This window comes from Caloenas nicobarica, chromosome 3 (genome assembly GCF_036013445.1).
Source record: "Caloenas nicobarica isolate bCalNic1 chromosome 3, bCalNic1.hap1, whole genome shotgun sequence".
Taxonomy (NCBI): Eukaryota; Metazoa; Chordata; class Aves; order Columbiformes; family Columbidae; genus Caloenas; species Caloenas nicobarica.
The window spans coordinates 92,046,141-92,065,912 of record NC_088247.1 but is presented as its reverse complement, the minus strand read 5'-3'; the positions used below and the strand labels follow the sequence as shown (position 1 = coordinate 92,065,912).

General features: G+C 42.4%; 1 protein-coding gene across 2 annotated transcripts in view; it reads left to right on the top strand.

Annotated features, from left to right (window-relative positions):
* The window catches only part of TTC7A (tetratricopeptide repeat domain 7A), a 176,334-nt gene that overhangs the window by 123,659 nt on the left and 32,903 nt on the right, over positions 1-19,772 (top strand). For both annotated transcript variants that reach the window (XM_065630962.1, XM_065630963.1), the window contains 2 exons: positions 855-989; positions 13,055-13,257. In XM_065630962.1, the coding sequence (XP_065487034.1) occupies positions 855-989; positions 13,055-13,257 (338 nt within the window). The remainder of the gene's footprint in view (positions 1-854; positions 990-13,054; positions 13,258-19,772) is intronic.

Sequence of the window (19,772 nt, the reverse complement as noted above, 5' to 3'; positions counted from 1 at the left end):
TTCTTATTAATCTTAGAGTCACATTAAACCTGTGTATATTAAAATATTTGTTTCTCAAAGCTTTACAAGGTCAACTCTGAAAACTCATTTTGTAGCTTCTTATTTTGTTACCAGCCTCTTGGTATCCCTCTGAGAGGTCAGCCCACCAGTATAATCACGCTCACTTTACTGGAGAATGTGGTCTCTGTCCATGCATTGTTCCTGGGAGTAGCTTTTGCTGTGATGTTTTGTTTCCAGAGATGTGGGCACTAAATACTTTATTCTTGAGTAAATGTTACAGCACAGACTAAAGGTTAATGTAGTCAAAGCACTGAGCTCTCTGCTCCCCAAGGTTAAATGAAAAACCGTGCTGCCTCTACTACAGTAGAACAATATTCATGTCACTTGAGATGTGTGTGCTCTATGAATGGTGCCAAGCACTTCTGTAATGCTGTACTAAGATTTTACATTAGTGGGCCATGTTTTGTAATTGCATGGTGACAGTGTAGGTGCTTATAAAACAGGTTACTAATAAGTATTTGTGGGAAATACTTGCTGGTAGAGTTCTGCTTTCCAAATGAGCAAAATACAGTTGCTTCCTTGATGAATGCTAAGCAGACCTTTCTAAAATTACTGTCTGTCCCTTAATTCACTTGTTTGACTTGCAGCCTTTGGGTAATTTAGTGGGTTTTTTTCAGTAAATTAACCTTTTCTAAAACATGATTCTCCAGTTGGTCACACTAGATTTCAGTGGGGTTCTTATTACATAAAACTGATGCAGGGAGTGGAGAATCAGACCTGCTGCCTTAGTTAGTCAAAGAAGTATCCCAAAGAATTATGAAATGCAATATTGTTCTCGTTTGTTTGGTCCATAGGATCACAGCGAGCCTCGTCCCTTGCTGCATCAAGACTGGAACAGGCCATGTCTGAAATAACTATGCAGAGCAGTACAATGAAGCAAGGACCTATGCAGCTGTGGACAACTCTTGAACAGATTTGGCTACAAGCTGGTAAGACCTGGACCACCTGGAATTTCTTTTTCCTTCCAGTGGTGAATGAGATTAAAAAAGTATTAATGGAGAAGCTGAAATCAGTAGTTGAGTTGAAAATCTCCTTACTCTAGCAGAAAATCTATCTTAGCTGTTGTTTTTTTGTTGTTGTTTTTGATTTTTTTTTAATACCACTTATTTGATTCAATATAAAAAATAAAATACTGGAGTAGTGTGATTTTTTTCAGCTCACCTCTATGTTTTCCATAACACAAAGAAAACTACAGTCATCACTAAAATATGGTTTTAAAATAAGGCGGTAGGTAGGTAGTTCATTAACAGATGGTAGTTGGTAGGGACAATTATTTTAATTCTCCTTTTCCTGTGTGCTTGCCTGTAATAAGACTGGGCAAACCACATCTTAAGTGTTACCTAAAGTGGGAACTTTCCAGTCTTTGCTGAGATTTAAGTGAAAATTATTAAAAAGAGTAAGTCCTCCGCTCATTTTGTCCTTGACTGTTTGAATCTCCCAATGACTTGTAGGTTGCACGTCAGTTTGAGACACTCGTGCTGAGATGCTACAGCAGAGCATGTAAAGGGAAAAGAGAACAGTGAGAAGGAACTCTGCCCAGAGGCGATCTCCAAACTCGTGAAAGGGTTTTATGTAGGACACTTGGTGAGGAATAGGGTTGCACAGCACGTTCTACCATTTGCATTCCACCATTTCAGGGCTGACAGATTTCTGACCCTGCAGTTTTGCTCTTAAGATACACAGCTTTTCTTCCACAACTGGGCCCACAGCTGTGCACCTGAAATTACATTTGAGTGCTGTGATTGCTTCTTAGATGTCTCTGCTGCAATTTGCAACGAAAAAAAGAAAGCAAGCAGAGCCCATTGGAACCTTGCTGATAATTTGCTATTCTGTATGCAGGAGAACCTTTCAGATTCTCATTTAGCTAATCTGTACAATGGACAATTCTCACATAAAACCTGGCAGTCTCACCCTACTTCTCAGCAAAGATTTTTATAGATGTTTTTGTGGGCCATTTCCTACCAATTTGACTTCAGTTCTGGTACAAAATATGTGACATTCTTTTTGTTACAATTTGACTAACTATTAAAGAACAAAATAAGTTACCTTATGGAATTCATCACACTTTAAGTTAATCACATGTTCACTTAATGGTTTATGTGTAAATTTCAATGATGCGCTGTGGGCTTCAAAAACACTAGCAAGTTTTTGCTTTATTCAGTTTATGCTCCTGATTTAAGGTTGCAGAGGAGGCTGGTGGTGAGCAAAAAAACCCCAGAGTGTATTGTAATGAGTAGTCAGGTGTCTGTTGTCCATCATCCTGCAGATAGCTCTAGGCACTTTACATTTTTGCTGCTGTGTGAAAAGACAAAAGCAATAAAGACCTAGTGCTTGCTGTGACCTACCTGTGAATTGCTACGATTATTTTTCAGCATAAATCAACTGCCTTTCTCAAAGGTGTTAATTAATTCTTTTCGATAGAATTTATTTTTATAAGCTGTAACTTTTGTGTCCTATCATTTTTTTTAAATCTTTGTTTTGTTTCATGCCTACATTTGACTAGACTTGTATCGGGATTGATATTCTGGAAATACCTACTGTGATTGCTTTGTGATTTCATTACTGAAGCCAGTTATTGTTATGGATGCATCTTAATGAGCTCTTGGTGAGGTACTGCCCTTTCTCTTCTCACTGTAGTGGGGAAGTCGCTGCATTCTGGTATCCTGAGGGATAAGATGCAGGTATTTTGGGGTAGTCTTTGTGAAGAAGGGCACAGTGCCTGAATAACTAGAGGACTTCTTTGAAGGGGGTCAGACCTTACACTGGGCTTGGTAAGTGCGATAGTCCAAAAGGGTATCGCTGACCCTCCGTGCTTGAATCGTTCCCATCTTGAAGGGGCGGGGAAAGAAGGAACAGGCACACTCGTAACAAGTTAATAACTTCCAAAATAGAGATATTTCATAAACAGATTAAACAGAAATGCATGGTTACGAACGGTTGAGATAGTCATGTGATTTTGTGTTACAGCTCAGCCCAGAATTAACAGCTGTGGAAGGCAACAGGTGATTACCGTAACATTCTGATGCCTGCATTTGGAGTCCCTTCATATTCATGACAGAACCGCACCAGTGTGCTGTAGATTTCTATCAGGTTTAGCTTAGCTTGGACTTGTCCTTTTTCAGTCAATGATTCATCTGGTGACTCTAGGCAAGTTGCCTAAATTTTTCATACCTCAGTGTCCTATCTCTAAAGGGCAAAAATGTTAATCTGCTTTTGGGAAATGACTTGTGTATTGTTGTTTTTTGTTGTCGTTAACACTTTAACCTTTTTAGCGTGAATCATAAATCTTTAGATACAATTATTACCATTTCCTAACCTCCTACTACAGTACATTTATAACAAAGCATCCATCCTTTTCAGACGCTAACAGGACGCAGCTGGCCATGTCTCTGTGTGTGGGTATGGATTTAGGGCGCCAGGCTGCGATCGTCTGGATTCTATTAGAGCCATTACAGTTCCCGTGCTGCTTCATATCCCGAGGCATAAAAACTAATGGTACCAACCGACTGATCCAGTTCGAGCTTTCTGTACTTGGGTTGGAAAGAGGCATCCAAGCTGTCCCGCAGCTACGTGAGGCCATCCTCACAGCCCTCCAGCAGCAAGGCCAGGCTGCAAAGCCGGCACAGATGCTTGCAAGGGGATGGTCAGTGGGTGGTAGCTGTCAGATAGTGCCTTTGTGGGGGAGTTTTTACTGTGTCACCCTCCAGCTGCAGCTGCAACAGGAGTTCTTGCCTTGTGCAGAAGCATCCATTCCAGCGAGATCTGGACAGGCTAGAGAGTTGGGCGGGGAAAAATTTAATGAAATATAACAAGGGAAAATGTAGAGTCTTGCATCTGGGCAGGAACAACCCCAGGTTCCAGTATAGGTTGGGGAATGACCTATTAGAGAGCAGTGTAGGTGAAAGGGACCTGGGGGTCCTGGTGGACAGCAGGATGACCATGAGCCAGCACTGTGCCCTTGTGGCCAAGAAGGTCAATGGCATCCTGGGGTGTATTAGAAGCGGGGTGGTTAGTAGGTCGAGAGAGGTTCTCCTGCCCCTCTACTCTGACCTGGTGAGACCTCATCTGGAATATTGTGTCCAGTTCTGGGTCCCTCAGTTCAAGAAGGACGGGGAACTGCTGGAGAGAGTCCAGCGCAGGGCAACAAAGATGATTAAGGGAGTGGAGCATCTCCCTTATGAGGAAAGGCTGAGGGAGCTGGGTCTCTTTAGCTTGGAGAAGAGGAGACTGAGGAGTGACCTCATCAATGATTATAAATATATAAAGGGTGGGTGTCACGAGGATGGAGCCAGGCTCTTCTCGGTGACAACCAACAGTAAGACAAGGGGTAATGGGTTCAAGCTGGAACACAAGAGGTTCCACTTAAATTTGAGAAGAAACTTCTTCTCAGTGAGGGTGACGGAACACTGGAACAGGCTGCCCAGGGAGGTTGTGGAGTCTCCTTCTCTGGAGACATTCAAAACCCGCCTGGACGCCTTCCTGTGTAGCCTCACCTAGGTGTTCCTGCCCTGGCAGGGGGATTGGACTAGATGATCTTTCGAGGTCCCTTCCAATCCCTAACATTCTGTGATTCTGTGATCCTCAGTCCCTTGGAACTGGAGGGCCCTTGTTGCACTCACAATTATTGCCTGAGAACATTTGCATTCTTTTAACAGTGGCTGAAGGGAGTGAGGCTGTAAACCCTGTGTAAATAGTTAAGCTCTTTTGTCTCGTAAGAAAGATACTTATGCATAAGAGGGCATAGACTTAGTGGTTTTTATCTGTAACTCTTCTGGGTTTATGACCAGCACTGTTATGTAGGGAAGATAAAAAAGCAGTGGCTTTGGAAGTGCAGCTGCTAAATCCAAATGTGCTGCACTATATAATGGCTGCTGTACCTTGGCTTTCCTTGCGGCAGTGCCTACTGAGCTTTGCAAGCTATTTTTTTGTAGCTTACTGTTAGCAACCAAAGAGCTACTTGATGGGTCTGTGGTCTCTAGAAAGAGTTGTCTTCTCTTTCACACATCCCAATAAAACTGTGAATTCTCACTGTTAATCTTATGTCCAGCCGTCTCTTGTAGGACTAGCTGGGAGTACAGTCATCTGCAGCAGGGTACTTAGCACATTCTTCAGTGGGCTTCCGTATCTTCCTGTTTTCCCTGCAGATAGTCACAGCTTGGGAAGAGTACAAGGTCTGATGTCCCCAAAGACTAGAGAGGTCGTTCGCTCCCTGCGGCAGGTGCGCTTAGAGGAATACTAACAGGCTTACTCTGTTCTCAAGTGTTCTGCAGCAAAGACTGTGGTTAACGCAGCTTGTCTGGTCCCTTTTAACAATAACACCCCCGTCCTCTTGAAATGTGGTGGCTTCTTAAAAGGAGAGAGTTGGCTCATTAGGCTTTAACATTAAGAAGCCTAAACAAACATTATTCTTGGCCCTAACGGGTCATTTGGAGGAAGGGTGCTGCAGTGTGCATGCTGCTGTGCTGCAGCTCTGGGGCAGGTGTTCTTTTTGCGATCCCTATGCTGGTTTTTCCTCTTTGTTCTACTTTTCATGACTGAGAGCTTGGATTTGACTTTGAGAGAAGAGAAGAAACTTTGGCAGCATTGCCAAAGCTTGTTAACTCCTTCCACCTCTCGTTGCAGGAAGAGCTGCAAGGGGAATCCTCGAGGCTACTGGTGATAAAATTGCTTGTGTTGCCAAGAGAAATGTCTGACCTAGGAACTATTTCTACCCCTTATTTCCTTTTAAAATTGTGCCAGCACTCCTCTGTTCTGTTTAGAAAATACAGTCACACTGTTTGACTAAGGTAAATAGACTCAAAATGGTTCAAATTTATGTCAAAAATTTACCTTCATCCGACATTTTTGTGAGATCACTTTTGACCCAGAGAGCAAAGCATGTCAGTAGTGAAAACAAATAGTTTTAAGCTGTTTGGGTAACTGGAGTGATTTCTTATCTGAAGTATGTGTGATTATATTTCCAGGCAGTAATAACTGTATGCACTATTTAGAATGCTGCAAGCCAGTTTTAATAAGAGTTCTAATATTCCAGCTCCTGTTGCTATATTATAAGCTTTACTTTTAACTACAATGTCCACTTCGTTTGTCTTTACTAGTGCTTCATATCTGACAATTTAGCTTCTTGACTAACCCGATACTTTACCAAATATGGCCACTCACAGCAAAGTAGGTCTGGTAATTTGATCTAAGATTGGCTAAATGCCTGCTAAGCACAGCCTGCAAACCTCACCAGGTAGACCTAAGGCTAATTTAAAGGAGCGTTCAAAGAAAAACTACTAGAATAACTATTCCTCATAGTTACAGTGGGGCTGGAGTGGGCTACCTGCTGTCTCAGTAACATGCTAGTTTATACTAGGAAAAAAGTATTCTAAAGAACTTGCCACGAATGAGAAATGTAAAGAGAACCAGTGTAGCAGAGAGCAGTGAGCTAATGGAAAAACATCTGCTCCCCTGAGTTATGTACAGCAGGAACTTTTTTTTTTCCGCCCCCCCCCCCGCCCCGTTCACAAAATGCTTGCGATTTATTTATTTTATTCCATATGGGCCAGTTCCTGGGAAAAAAAACTGTGTTAGAGGAGATGGGCTTTGTTCCACGAGAACGTGTCGTCGGGGCCAGCGGGCTGGAATCTCCAACCCCGGCTGGTGCGCGGCCACGCAGCCGCAGCGCGGGCGGCAGCACGGGCACGGCCAGGCCCTGCTCCTGCCCCTCCGCTCGCCCAGCACTGCTCCCGTCTGCACAGCTTGCGCACGGGGATTTAAATGCTCGTCCTTCCCGCATCTTTTTGTGATCATAAACCCCCTCAAGTTATTAGCTCTGATATTAAAGGTGTTTATCAGCTTTGGGATACATCTTTACTGCCATTGCCAGAATAGCTGGTGCCAGATACTGTCTTGCGATGCAGCACTGGTTGTTGAAGCAATTCTATTTTTTTTTTTTTTTTATAACTGCTTTCAAACTTTAGAATTTCAAATTTAGAACTTCCCCATTCACTGCTTGAGTTCTTGAGCTCCATAAGTGCTGCTGATTTTTGTGGCTCTTTGCAGTGGCACAAAGCAGTATGAAAAGCTGGAGCCTGGCGAGGGGGAGCAGGAGGGGGTCGTCCATCTCACAGCTGTTATTGAGGAGAACAAAGGTGTGCTGCAAAGATGGCTGCCCTGCAGTGTTTACCTACTAGCAGGGATTCGGAACGGAGATAGAAATGGTAAAGTGAGCTGGTTTGGTCCCCTTTGAAATGTTACTAGTGAAGCGAAGAAGCCAGCAGTGGTTCTGCTAAGCCTCCTGGTTTAGCAAGCTCTATACTAGGCTTTTCTGGTGCAGGCTAAGGATCACCAAATTCCCTGTTTCTCTTCACCGGAGTGTCCTCAGGGGCATACTAGGTTTTTGATCTACACTCTCTAGCCTGGTTTATTTTATCTTCTGTGAACAATGAATTTAGAAAGTCAAAAGGAGTCTTGGCCTTATATCGGTACTGGGCATTTTGGATTGCTTCCCCCATTCCTCAGGCTTCTGGGTATTTCTCACTGCTGGAGCAGGATATGAAACTTTGTGGACCGATAATCCGTTGGCATGGGTGATCTTCAAAGAGCGCATACCATTTCTCGAAATCTGGGACATGCAAACGTGCACTGGCTCGAGAAGGATACAGGCTGCAGCTAGCAATGCTCTTTGTTCAGCAGTCTGTTGATGCTTCATCAAGAGATGGAGAGAAACTGGTTGTGCTACCAGTGGTACCCAGAGAATTACAGAGGGTCCCAAATACTAGTATTTCCTCAGCTGCTCAGTAAATTTTGGGCAAGTGATAAAGTGTACACAATCATCAAGAAGGAAGCAGGACATTTATTCATACCAGAGACAGAAAATAGGAATTTAGACTTGGCTGGAATATGAAGACTCAGAAGTCCTTTCTTTGATTATAGCCAGTAACATGTGTTTTAAGAGAGGGTACAAGAAAACCCAAAGGTGCCCTTCCAACAGAAGCATTTTTTTGTCACCTTTATCAGTGGTGGCCTTATTGCCTGCAAGATGGTGGCTCGCTTTTCCCAGCTGGGAAAGAGCTGTTTCCTCACCAGTGAGCAGGGCCCCACTTCACATAAAGGAACCCGGCTGTCTTGTAGTATTTCAAATAATGTTTTGACTGTGCTGTTTAGTGTAGAAGGTAGCTGTGGTGATTCTGTGTTGCTTCCAGAAATTTTCACTCTTAACGTTTAGTGGCCATTTCGGCCCCTGTGAGATGTGAAGCTTGGAAATTTAAAGTGGGTCCCTGGACTTCAGCTAACTACTCATTTGCGTGCAAAGGCAGCCTTTTAGGATATAAATCTGTTGTTTCATTCAAAAGAGCAAGCAGCAGAGCTCAGGTGGCTGGAGACATGTGTCAGTTTCTGCTCTCCTGAATTTCTGTATCAAAGGTTTGCATCAGAAGAAATTATTGCAGCCAGGATACAGCTTGAGGAATCTTCGATATAATCTGCTTGCAAATTGTCAAGCTACTGCGTGCAGGGTGGTGTCATAATACAGAACAATGACTAAGCGTTACCTGCCAGAAAGGAAAGGCAGCGGGGGAACCCTTTGTCAAGGTAATAGCTCCATAGTCACTGCTGAAGGCAGAGCTGTCTCACAGGAGTGGGTCTTTCCAACTGGCTACAGGCTGCTCCAATAACAAGGATTAATAGCTCCTGAAGGCAGATGATGTGGAACAGAAATTACCTCCCTACACATCCTCACGGGTGCTCTCACCTTCTTAAAGTGTGAAGGGCTGCTCCCCACGGCACCATCCTGCTGGTCACCTGGCCACATTGCACTGGCCATGTCACTGTGCAGCAGCATTTTCGGGGTGGATGAGAGTAGGCAAGTGCTTTAGATCCAGCGGGCACGCTCAACCGAGTGACGTGGAGCAGTCTGCTTGTGGGAGTTAAGTGCTGCATCTTGGGTAACACCAGATGTGATTTGCAAGGATGAAATTTTGCCTCTTGGGTTGTTCACATTGCAGAAATACATTTCAAATAAATTTAACTTTTTGGCTAGAATTACAGGTGTTGCTGCTTCTGTCGTGACAAGTGCAATCACTCTTGACACTGCTTTGAAACACTTAGGAAATGGGGAATAGAGTCAGCATTCAAGGTGATGGGAGGCAGCTCTGTTCCTCAGACTAGTACTGTGATGCACACATTCCTACATTACACTGTTGTTGCACCTCTGATGGACTCCGTAAAACAGCTCTGTCAAATAATTTATCTTGGAGACAAAAAAAAAAAACGAGCCTGACTGTAGGAGACCCAGCTTTGTCAGTGTTCTGGGAAGTACTCTCAGTGTCTACATTTGTTACTGGTCTTTGGAGAGCACTCGCTGATTATATACTTCTGGGAATTCTCACTTAATTGAGGATCTTCACTGTAGATGAGCTTAAATGCTCGCAGAAACAGCTGGAAGAACTAGGAGCTCATTTTAGGAGTTAATGATAATCCAAGTAGAGGTGAGTGCTGTGCTCAGGGACTGGGCCCAGCATTAAGACTGGCGTATCAGTGGAAGTCTAGTTGCAAGTCGAGACAAAGGAGGCCATAGCCACAAGAGAAGAGGACAGTTGTTTGGAAGAACAGCAGAAAAAGCTGCTTCCAGAGAGCATGGATGGGAAGTGTAAGGTAGATATGGGAAAGAAAGGAATCGTGTTAGGCTGGACCTTGGAGTCAGCTGGATAGTTGCTCATGTTCTCACTGGGTGCAGGCTCAAGCTCAAGCTTCAAGTAGTGAATGAAAGGAGACAGTGCACAATTCATCCTCTCTTTGCCCATCCCTGCAGTGCAAAGTCTTAGCCCATACCTATAGGTAAAAATGCTGAAATATTTCCTAATAATCTTTCACACGCAGAGGTTCTAGTGTTTATCCAGAGAGGCTAATAGAGGAGGTGGTGCATCCAGGATGATCATCTCTCTTTGCTCAGTAGCATTCAGATAGCCTTTGGTGGTACTTAGTTCAAAACAGAATGTACATTTGTTTAGGTTTTTATAAAGATGATTTTAATTGAGAGAGCAAGGAAGCTTGCAAGCATGGCCTTTGGATTCAAAGCTGTGAAGAATGTCAGTACCAAGAACAATGTAGTCCCATAGTTGGAGGTTCATAAATGGTTTCCCTGAAACACCGAAGCTTTTACTGGATGAAGATTACAGACCTTCTCTACCTATGTCAACCTGAGGAGATACCCTCTGCATTGGAGTGGAATCAGGTGCCACGTATCTATAACAGAACTTCCTCACAAGGGCTGCTGATTTGGTTAGTATGTCTGTTTACGGCATAATTAGGTGATACAAGGAGATATGCTGAATAATCCAGTGGACGGGAGTCTGCTAACCAAGGTAACGCAAAGACAGGTGTTTCAGCGTTTTCAGTACTGTTGAGGAGGGAGGAGTATTACCATGATAAATTTAATGAGCCCTTGTTTTTTGGGTTTGATTTCTGCCTCCAGCTGTGTTTTTATTCCATGTTTTGTGTCTTGTTAATCTGTAAATAAAACGAGTACATAATAGAAGTGACAAATGAGTTCACAGAAAACACTTTTTAATGCAGGCCTTAAAGATTTCCCTTAATGTCTATTTTTAGCTGGGTGAGTACACTCCTTTCATAACCCAAAGGCACCTCTCTCATTCTTTTTTTGTGCAAATTAGGCCTCCCACACCATTAAATCATGCTGAACTGTGAAGAAATGGACTGAACTTTAATATGCTACATTACCATACCATAAAATACAATTTGTAGATCTTATTTAGATTCTGTGTTGCTGCACTTCCTCTAAATAATTGTTATTACTGAAGAAGATTTACAGGCACCGTTGAAAGAAAAAATAAGTACTCTCTATTTTGTATGCATTGAAACACCGGCTGTGTGTGATTTCACATCTAAACCCCTTTGCTCCCAATTCTTCTCTGAAATGAAACAAGTCACGTTGTTCTGTTAGTTGCTAATAGAGCTTTTAATATGGCAATATCCAGAACTTCTGCTGACTTCAAATAGTGCCAGGATTTCACCCCTTCTTTTGTGCTGCTGAGTTTGTGCTAACTTTGCAGATGAAGTGTTTGTATGCAGGCTGTGAATCTGTCACCTTGCACATCCCCATCCTCATTATTGCCACGTGCAAGGTGTCGGCTGCTCTGCAGCACTTGTCAGGAAAATGCTCTGCTCCTTGGGAAGTGCAAGTAAAATACTGTCCTACAAACTTTTGAATAGGGCTGCGTGCATATTCAGCTTGACAAGGTACATGGCTTTGCTTTCTGTTATTATAGATAGCTGCAGCCTCTTGGAGCCAAGGGAAGGGATGCATCCTGAGATCTTATAATGATTAACCAGAGAGAAATGTAGATGAGTCACTCTTAAAGAGTGTAGCTCTTACCAAGGCACTAATGTTTTGCTCATGTTGACAGCCTTGGAGAATGACATTTATCTGTAGCACAACCTGGGAATGTCTAAGAAATATTTGAGCATTTTCTTGACAGTGTCTCACCCTTCTTCCAGAAGGACCCCTTCAGAAGAGGAAGGATATTCAACCACGTTCTCATTTCACTACATGATCATTTGCACTGTGCCAGTAGAAGGGCTATTTGTAGTCTCAGTCTCATGTCAGATAGGCCAAGGAGGAACCTTTCCATGGTGAGGGAGGATTGCATTCAGGATGCTCTCCTGCTCACCTCTACCCAGCAAGCTCCATGTCAGCATGCCAAGTCCCCACAGTCATCTAGGTCTTCCAGCATTTTGAAACTGACACTTTCAAAGCTATTTAAGAGGAATTTTCAGGCTAATTTCCCTCCCTCACAGAGACTTCCTGAGAATACTCATTGCCTTTAAAAGTCAGGGCATTTAAGGTGATGTCTAATTTCAGAATTATTTATCCAAGTCTGGAGCGTGAATTAGTTATTTCAAATTGGACTCTCGATCTGTCGATACATGCATTTCCACATCAGTTGAAACAAACGAAGAGACTTGGAGCTTTTGCAGTGATAACATGTAGAACACAAACAGCTTATGGACCAAAGAGCAAGGGCTGCTGTATGAAGAGAGAGTATTATATATATGTATGTGCATGCATACATATATATGTATCTAAAAATACAGTTTCCCTTTTCAGTTACGCGGCAGTGAAAATTGAGTATTACTTTTGAAACCTTTTGCAAGGATTTAATGCATAATAAATACTCAGAAATGTTAAAGTTTAGCCATGAGATGCATTATGAAATGTTAAGTTTAACTTGAGGAATTATTTGATTAACAAATTGACAGTAAAGCACATTAGTATGCCTGTTATATTTTTTTTTCCTAAGAAAACTACTAACATAGTTGCTGATAGTCGGAGAAAGTAAATGACTGAGCAGTCTCTTCCAAGAGCTCTCTTTTGTTTTTCTTTAGAGTATGTATGAGGAAGTAAATGTATGAATAAACAATCTAAGTCTCTGTGATACAAGCCTTTTGATTTTAATAGTTTCTGAAAACTTAAGAGCCAGCTATCTCATAAACTAGACAAATAAGCAGAGAGAAACACTTTTAGTCACCTTTTAAAATGTGGACATACTCTTTTTAAAAAGTTTTCTAGTGTCCAACTCAGTCAGATGTATCCTATTATTCTGACATGTTTAAAGTTCTGAGTTAGACAGTGATTGCTTATTCTGTTCTTTTTTTCCCAGATTATTTGGAAATACAAAAGATGGCTCCAAGTGGCTACCAGCCCTGCTTCCTTAGGGCTCAGTTCAGCACTGTTTACATTCCCGCTTGAGGAATCCTTAAGGCCATCCTCTGTCAGGACAACACCTAAAGATGTCTGTGAACATCTGCATAGAGCCCTTGGCATTAAAAAAAAAAAAATCCACTCTGTCAATCCGCTAACCATAGTAGTAAAGCACTGTGCATGATCATGGCTTCATGTTTTAATATGCTTAAGGGAGATGATGTGTAGTGAATGTGCAGAAAGGTCGCTGACTTATTTCAACTAATGGAAAGGTCTTTTTTTGTTTTTTAGCTGAACTCTTCATGGAACAGCAGCATCTGAAAGAAGCAGGCTTTTGCATCCAGGAGGCAGCGAGTCTTTTCCCCACATCTCATGCTGTACTGTACATGCGTGGGAGGCTTGCAGAGATGAAAGGCAATTTGGAGGAGGCTAGGCAATTGTATGATGAAGCGCTCACAGTGAATCCAGCTGGAGTGGAAATTATGCACAGCCTGGTGAGTTTGCAGGGGCTCAGCTCCATTATAGTATTTATGTTCCTGATTAACTGTAACGAGAGGGGAGAGGGCTCATGCTTGCTCTGGATGCCATTGTCTTCCTAATCCTGAGAGCAAGTCACTGTTCCAAGAATAAATTGGGTAGCTCGAACCTCTATTTTAAGACTGGATTGAATGTTTTTAACTAATTAGGACTTGTGTTAGAAGTAAATATTTTAATTGACAAAGGCTGATGGTTTTTCAAATCAGTTTACTGCTCTGCTGCTTTTCCTACTAACTGTTATGCATTTTAAATAAGCGGTATGACTGATGTTTGAAATACCTAAACTAAATAACAATAGAATATAGATATACAATATAGATATATATGGGGTTTGCAAACCTTGGGTTAGAGTCTTGTGGCTACTCAAATGAGTTTAATATAAAATTAATCTGTTGTTGTCTTAAGCTGCAGCTTAGCCTCCAAGCTTGTGTACAGGCAGTGGCTCCACGTTTGTGGGGTTTTTTTGGTAACACTCCTATCTGGCAAGTATTTTTTCTGTTGCACCATCCCCCAGACAAACTTATTTACTGACACTGGGCCTAGAGCTTAATAAAAATAACAATACAGGGAGCTTTGTGGAAGACCAAAACCCACTTCTCTTATGAAATCAGAACACTTAATAACAGTTCATTAAGGATGTGTCTTGGCAACTGTAGCCCTTAGTCTCTCTGGGATTTTAGAAGTTTTTCTTGACTAATTTAATTCTTACAGGAATTCTATATCCATGTGACCATGTTCTGTCTTTGCTAGCAGATTTGTATTTCCTGACATAAATTTGGTCCTGATGAGGTTTGCAGGCAACTCCAAAACAGAAGGGTTATCAGTGCAAAAGAGGGCAAATGTAAAGTGAAGTTATAATTGAGATAAAATAGTAGAACCTACAGGCAAGGGAAGATACATTTGGTAATAATGAATGTTCAGTGCAAAACCAGCAAGTGAATAGCTGGTGCATATGTCAAGAGAAGGTTGCAGAACAGCTGTGTGTATGTCAGGCTTATATGGGGCAATATTACTTCGTTACTGTGATGCAGCCTTTACAAAATCAGTCAGTAAAAACATGGCAAGATAGAATGGTGTTCTTTGCTCAGTTAGCATCAGAGTTTCAGACAAGTCACTGATATTAGAGCAGCCATCAAGTTAGATGCCAACATTATACTAATAGCTTTCATTTTTGTCTTGTTTTATGAGCAGAACCACATACTGTATCTTCCCCTTTCAGTTGCTTGCAATTTTCTGAAACTATAGCCATTTGGAATAAAAATTTCTGAGATGCATATCTGTGCTGGCCCAGTTTACTTCAGAAAATGTCACCCAATATGACTTAACTGTTTCTGAAAATGAGGCTAAAGAAGAGACCTTAAAAGCTTCTGTGATGTCTTCTTTACTGTGCTTTAGTGTCTCCAGGTTTGGTCAGGAATGGGTGGTCTTTGTAACATCATTAATGTGCTTTTTACCATCCCAAAGAAAGTCATTCCTAGGTTATCCAAGTGATAACCTTTAAAAGACATTTTATGCGTACTTAATAGATATATATTTCTGAAACCTCTAAGGAGTCTGTGAATGCTCATTCCCCTCAAAACCCAGTAAGCTCCATCATCTCTTAGTCAAGGGATGGGAGTGAAATTTAGGAGAGATGAAAAAGACAGGGACATGAGGAGTTTGGGGCCAGAAACTCAGTCCATAAGCAAGTAGGGAAGAGGAAAGATAAACTCAATAACAAAGTGAGACAAATAAGGATAGGTAGAAAATAAGATACAATAAGATAGGTAACACTGGGTAAGACTAGATAGATAAGAATGAGACTGAGTCAAGGAACTGGGCCGAGACACCTGGGCTGATGTGTCAGCATGTTGGAAAGGGTGAGTTAGAAGGGTCGATCTTATGAGAGAGACAAAGGAACGTGGACCTGTATGAGTCCTTCTTCTTCATAGTCTGCAGTCTCCTTAAAATTCTGAATCTTCCCATCCTGGTGCCAGCAAATATCAGTGAAAATCACTTGCTTAAGCATGTGCCTCATCTCCTTTAGCTTGGCCATGCTGGCAGCCTGTGGTTTACACCTGTTAGCTAAGGTCTGGTCTATCCCTGCTGATATGAATCATGGCAGTAGTTATAGGATGCCACATAATGTCATTCCTTTGTATATTTTTCCAAAAGCAAGGAAATTGCACATAACAAGTTAGAAGCATCTGATGAGCACTATAGAAAAGCCTGTAAAGAAATTAATCATTCTGCCTTCAGAACAGAGCTGGAATAATGTGCAGTAAACAAGTTTTTTAAGGCTATGCATTGAATAAAAAGGGCAAAAATAAAATACTGAATGGCTGCTAGCTAAGTGATTTTGTCCTGTGTATAGAATGAAACAGTGTCCTTATGGAGAACTTAAGACAGTTTATGCAATTGAGGATATAATGTAACAAGTGGTAAATTCTGCATCTCCTCGAGGCCATCAGAAGACGACTCGATGCCTTTCTGAAATGTATGTATTAGCCAAGTACTAGCTGTACTGTTATTAAAAATACAAGTTCTTGAGCACAATATGTTCAGGCCTCCTACCAGAGGGAAGTGTGTCTTGGATTATGCAAGAGGCCAAACTAGATTATCAGCTAGTTCCAAGTGGCTTGAAACTATGCAAGACACATACACAGGCAGCTGAAGTTAAATTCACACATGCTGTTTCAGTGCTGGTCTCTCCAAACATCTGAGTACCTAGTTTTCCCACCGTAGTAATAACTGTTGTGGATGTGTAATAATTTAGGGAAAGAGGGTCTGGTTGTGAGAATTACTGTTTGACTTGGTGCAGTTGCCATCCAACTGACCTAGTCCACTTTAAGGGAAAACTCCTGCTGTAGACAGTGCAGATTCTCCCTGGTGTATCAGCATCAATTAGCAAAGTAGTCATGTCTCTTCCCATGGGCTTTTAGAACTGGGTTGTCAAAGGTATATTTGGAAAATTCCAACCTGAAGAGCGTTGCTGGCTTTACATGAAGGGCACAGATCTAGCAATGAATAAGTCCATCAGGTGTCCATAACTTCACTTTTACACAGGGTAGAGTCACCACCATAATAAACACAAGGTCTTTCTCTGCATAGCTGAAAATGGCTGTGTTTTACCGTGACTGTAGGACGTTTACAACTGCTGTCACGTCAGTGTGCTTTCCATATCCAGCATACTGCCGGGGGGAAGAGCAGGACTGCGGTGCTGAGAGCATCTGATGAGGTGGGTAGCACGCTCTGCAAACCACAGGCACATTGGAAATGCCACGTAGTTGTGCTGCCTCTTGCTAGCACTTGCAGTTTGTAAGTGATGCCATGGGATCCCTACACCTGTATTAAGACTCCACCAATGGCCTTTGCAAAGTGAATACTGCTGGCTAATACCTAATCTAAGGAAGCACATTTCTTGAGGAGTTCTGTTTTCACTTGGAAAAAACACATAGAATCAGTTTTTGGGACGATTGGGAGCGTACTTATGTACCAAGGTACTCCTGGTAAGGTATGGAGCTACTCCTTTGGTTGAACAACTGTTTGCTGCCAGAAACAATTAGCTTGGCTTGGCCCACAGTAACTGTACATACTGTAAGACCACAGCTCTCTTCAGGAAACACAACTTGCTGGGGCATTTTTTTTCCACATTTCTCCTCGTTCTGTCTCACACGTTTCTGTCTTCCCTCCCTTCACTAGAACAGCTCCATTCTTCTCCTTCCTTTCCACAGGCTCCCTCAGGGGCCTGCTTGCGAAGATCATAGAGCACTTCTCCCTCCTGGGGGGCTGATGGAGGTATCTTCACTGGTCCAGAAACAAGAGTTTAGCCCGTGTCCCTTGTCTCATACTGTAAGTAGTCAGCCATGCCAGGTGCTGATCTCTGACAGCACATTTCTCAACCAAAAAAACATGGCTTGCTTCTTCCAGTATGTGCCAAATTTGGTTGTATAACATCACGATATACACAGCTTTGGGACAGTGATAAACAAAACTTGACATGCGCCCAGCCAAGTCAGAAAATACAACATAAGCTGGGGCAGATGACACCTCCTTGTAAAGTGATACACAAATCCACCTACCTGTCGTGGGAGAAAAACATTGAAATTTCTTAGTTCCCAGCCACAGTGCATGCAGCACTATCCTCCTTTTTGATTCAGAGGAGAAAATCAATGCCAGCATGTTGGATGTGAGTCTTACAGCTCCATACGTAATAGTGCAAGATAAACAAGAAATATACTGCAATATTCAGAAGACTCCCACCCAGCACGTATCTCACATAACACTTTGCTGAGTTAGAGCAATTCTCGACACGTTTTAGTTCAGGGGAGAAGAAAGAGAAAGAAATGGGCACCCTCATCTCTGTCACTGTGCCAGATTTAATGAAAGTAACAAAAAATACCATCAAAACGAAGAAAAATTTGCTTGACTCATACTTGAGTCTTATTGATTGCAGCAGAAGATTGTAATGCTTCCTCACTTCTCTTGAAGGCTGGGGCAAGGATGATAAGGTTGTTATCAGAATGCCACGTAGCTGTCTGCACTGCATCGTCCCTATGATAGTGAAACGAAGTGAAATACATGTTGGGTTTTGTTTGCTGAGTTTTTGTGAAGGTTTAAATTGGAAAGCAGTCTTGATAATGTATCTCTGTATTATGTTGTAATCTCATAAATGGGTGGAAAGCATAATCTATAGAAAATGTATTTGATTTGTTCCATGATCAAGTCAAATTGAATATACAGGTAACACCGGTTGTGCTAATCATGAGAGTTTTGCGTTTTCTTAGAGAGACTGTTGTCTCCAGCACAAAACGTAAGATTGGCAGCCACACCAAGGGCTTTACAGTCACATGGTACCCTCCAACTGAAGTTGAAAAGACAAGCTTCACACTCACCTAGGTTTAAGTCACCTGAGCTGGGCCAAGAAACTGGCTGTAGGCTGTTTTGTGACCCGTGTTTTCTGAGATGAATGTAGATTTTGGCCTTTCCCCAGGAAGGCTTGGTTATTTTTTGGAGAAGGTCCTTTGGCAAATGCAATTTGGGAGGTATCAGCCACTTAGCAGAATCATGGAATGGTTGAGGTTGGAAGGGATCTTGAGAGATCATGTAGTCCAACCACTAGCTCAAGCAGGTTCAGCTAGAGCAGGGTACCCAGGACTGTGTCCAGCTGGGGCTTGAATATCTTCAAGGATGGAGATGCCACAACCTCTCTGGGCAGCCCTGTTGCAGTGTTTAATCATCCTTAGAGTAAACAAAGCTTTTCCGCAAGTTTCAGTGGAATTTATTCTATTTCAGTTTGTGCCTGTCTAGTCACTGGATACCACTAAGAAGAGTCTGGCTCCATCTTCTTTACATTTTACCATAAGTTATTTAACCATATTGATAAGGTCCTGCCCGAGACTTCTCCAGGCTGAACAGTCCCATCTTTATTGCCTTCTCCTTGTACGACAGATGCTCCAGTCCCTTACTGATCTCAGTGGCCCTTTGCTGGACTCTCCCCAGTATGTCCATGTCCCCTTGTACTGGGGAGCACAGAAGTGGGCACAGCACTCCAGGTGTGGCCTCACCAGTGCTGAGCAGAGGGAAGGACCACCTCGCTTCACCTGCTGGCAGCAGCCCAGGGTGCCGTTAGCTGCCTTGGTGCAAGGGCACATTGCTGGCTCATGGCCAGCTTGTTGACCACCAGGTCCTTTTCTGCAAAGCTGCCTTCCCATCCAGTCATCCCTCCAAGTGACTCTGAAGCTAATACCAGGAATTTTTTCTGCAAGTAGATACTAAACACAGCATTGGCATGGCTGTCCTGGGTCAGACCAGAGGTTCAACTAGTCCTTCTCTCCAACAGCAGCGTAAGGAAGTGCCTAGGAAAGAATTAAAGCAGGGCAAGCATATGTGGTACTTCTAAGGTTATGATTTAGAGCAGGGGCATCTTGAAGTAGACGTCAATTCTACTTGCTTAGTAATTCACACTCGATTTCTCCTTCGTGAACTTGTGTTGTCTTGAACCTGTGTCAGCTTTCAGTGTTCACAGTACACTTCGGGAAAGAGACCTGCAGCTCTGCTTTGTGCTGTACAAAAAAACAGCCGAATTTGTCTATGTTCTTGATGAGCTCTTCCTAGCCACACTGATGCAACTTGTTCTTATTTTGGAAGATATAGCACGCCACTGATTCTTCTTCATCCCCCTTCCCATTCCTGATTTTATAGATATCTATCACCAAACCAGTCCCATTCCTTTTATTATTGCTGTTGCCTCTCTCTGAACTTCTCACAGTTCTTTTTAAGGTGAGAAGGCTAGAGCAAACAATGCACTTACAAAAAAAAAAAATAGGCAGTGTTGTAGATTCAGTGTTAAAAATCCTCACTGCCCCATGGTCTTCTACTCATATAATTATTATGTATATATATATTCATGCAAATAAAATGTTCTATTTCAAATGGTTTGTATTAACCTGATCTCGTTATCTCAGCTCTGCTTCCATCTCCTTGTGCCTGT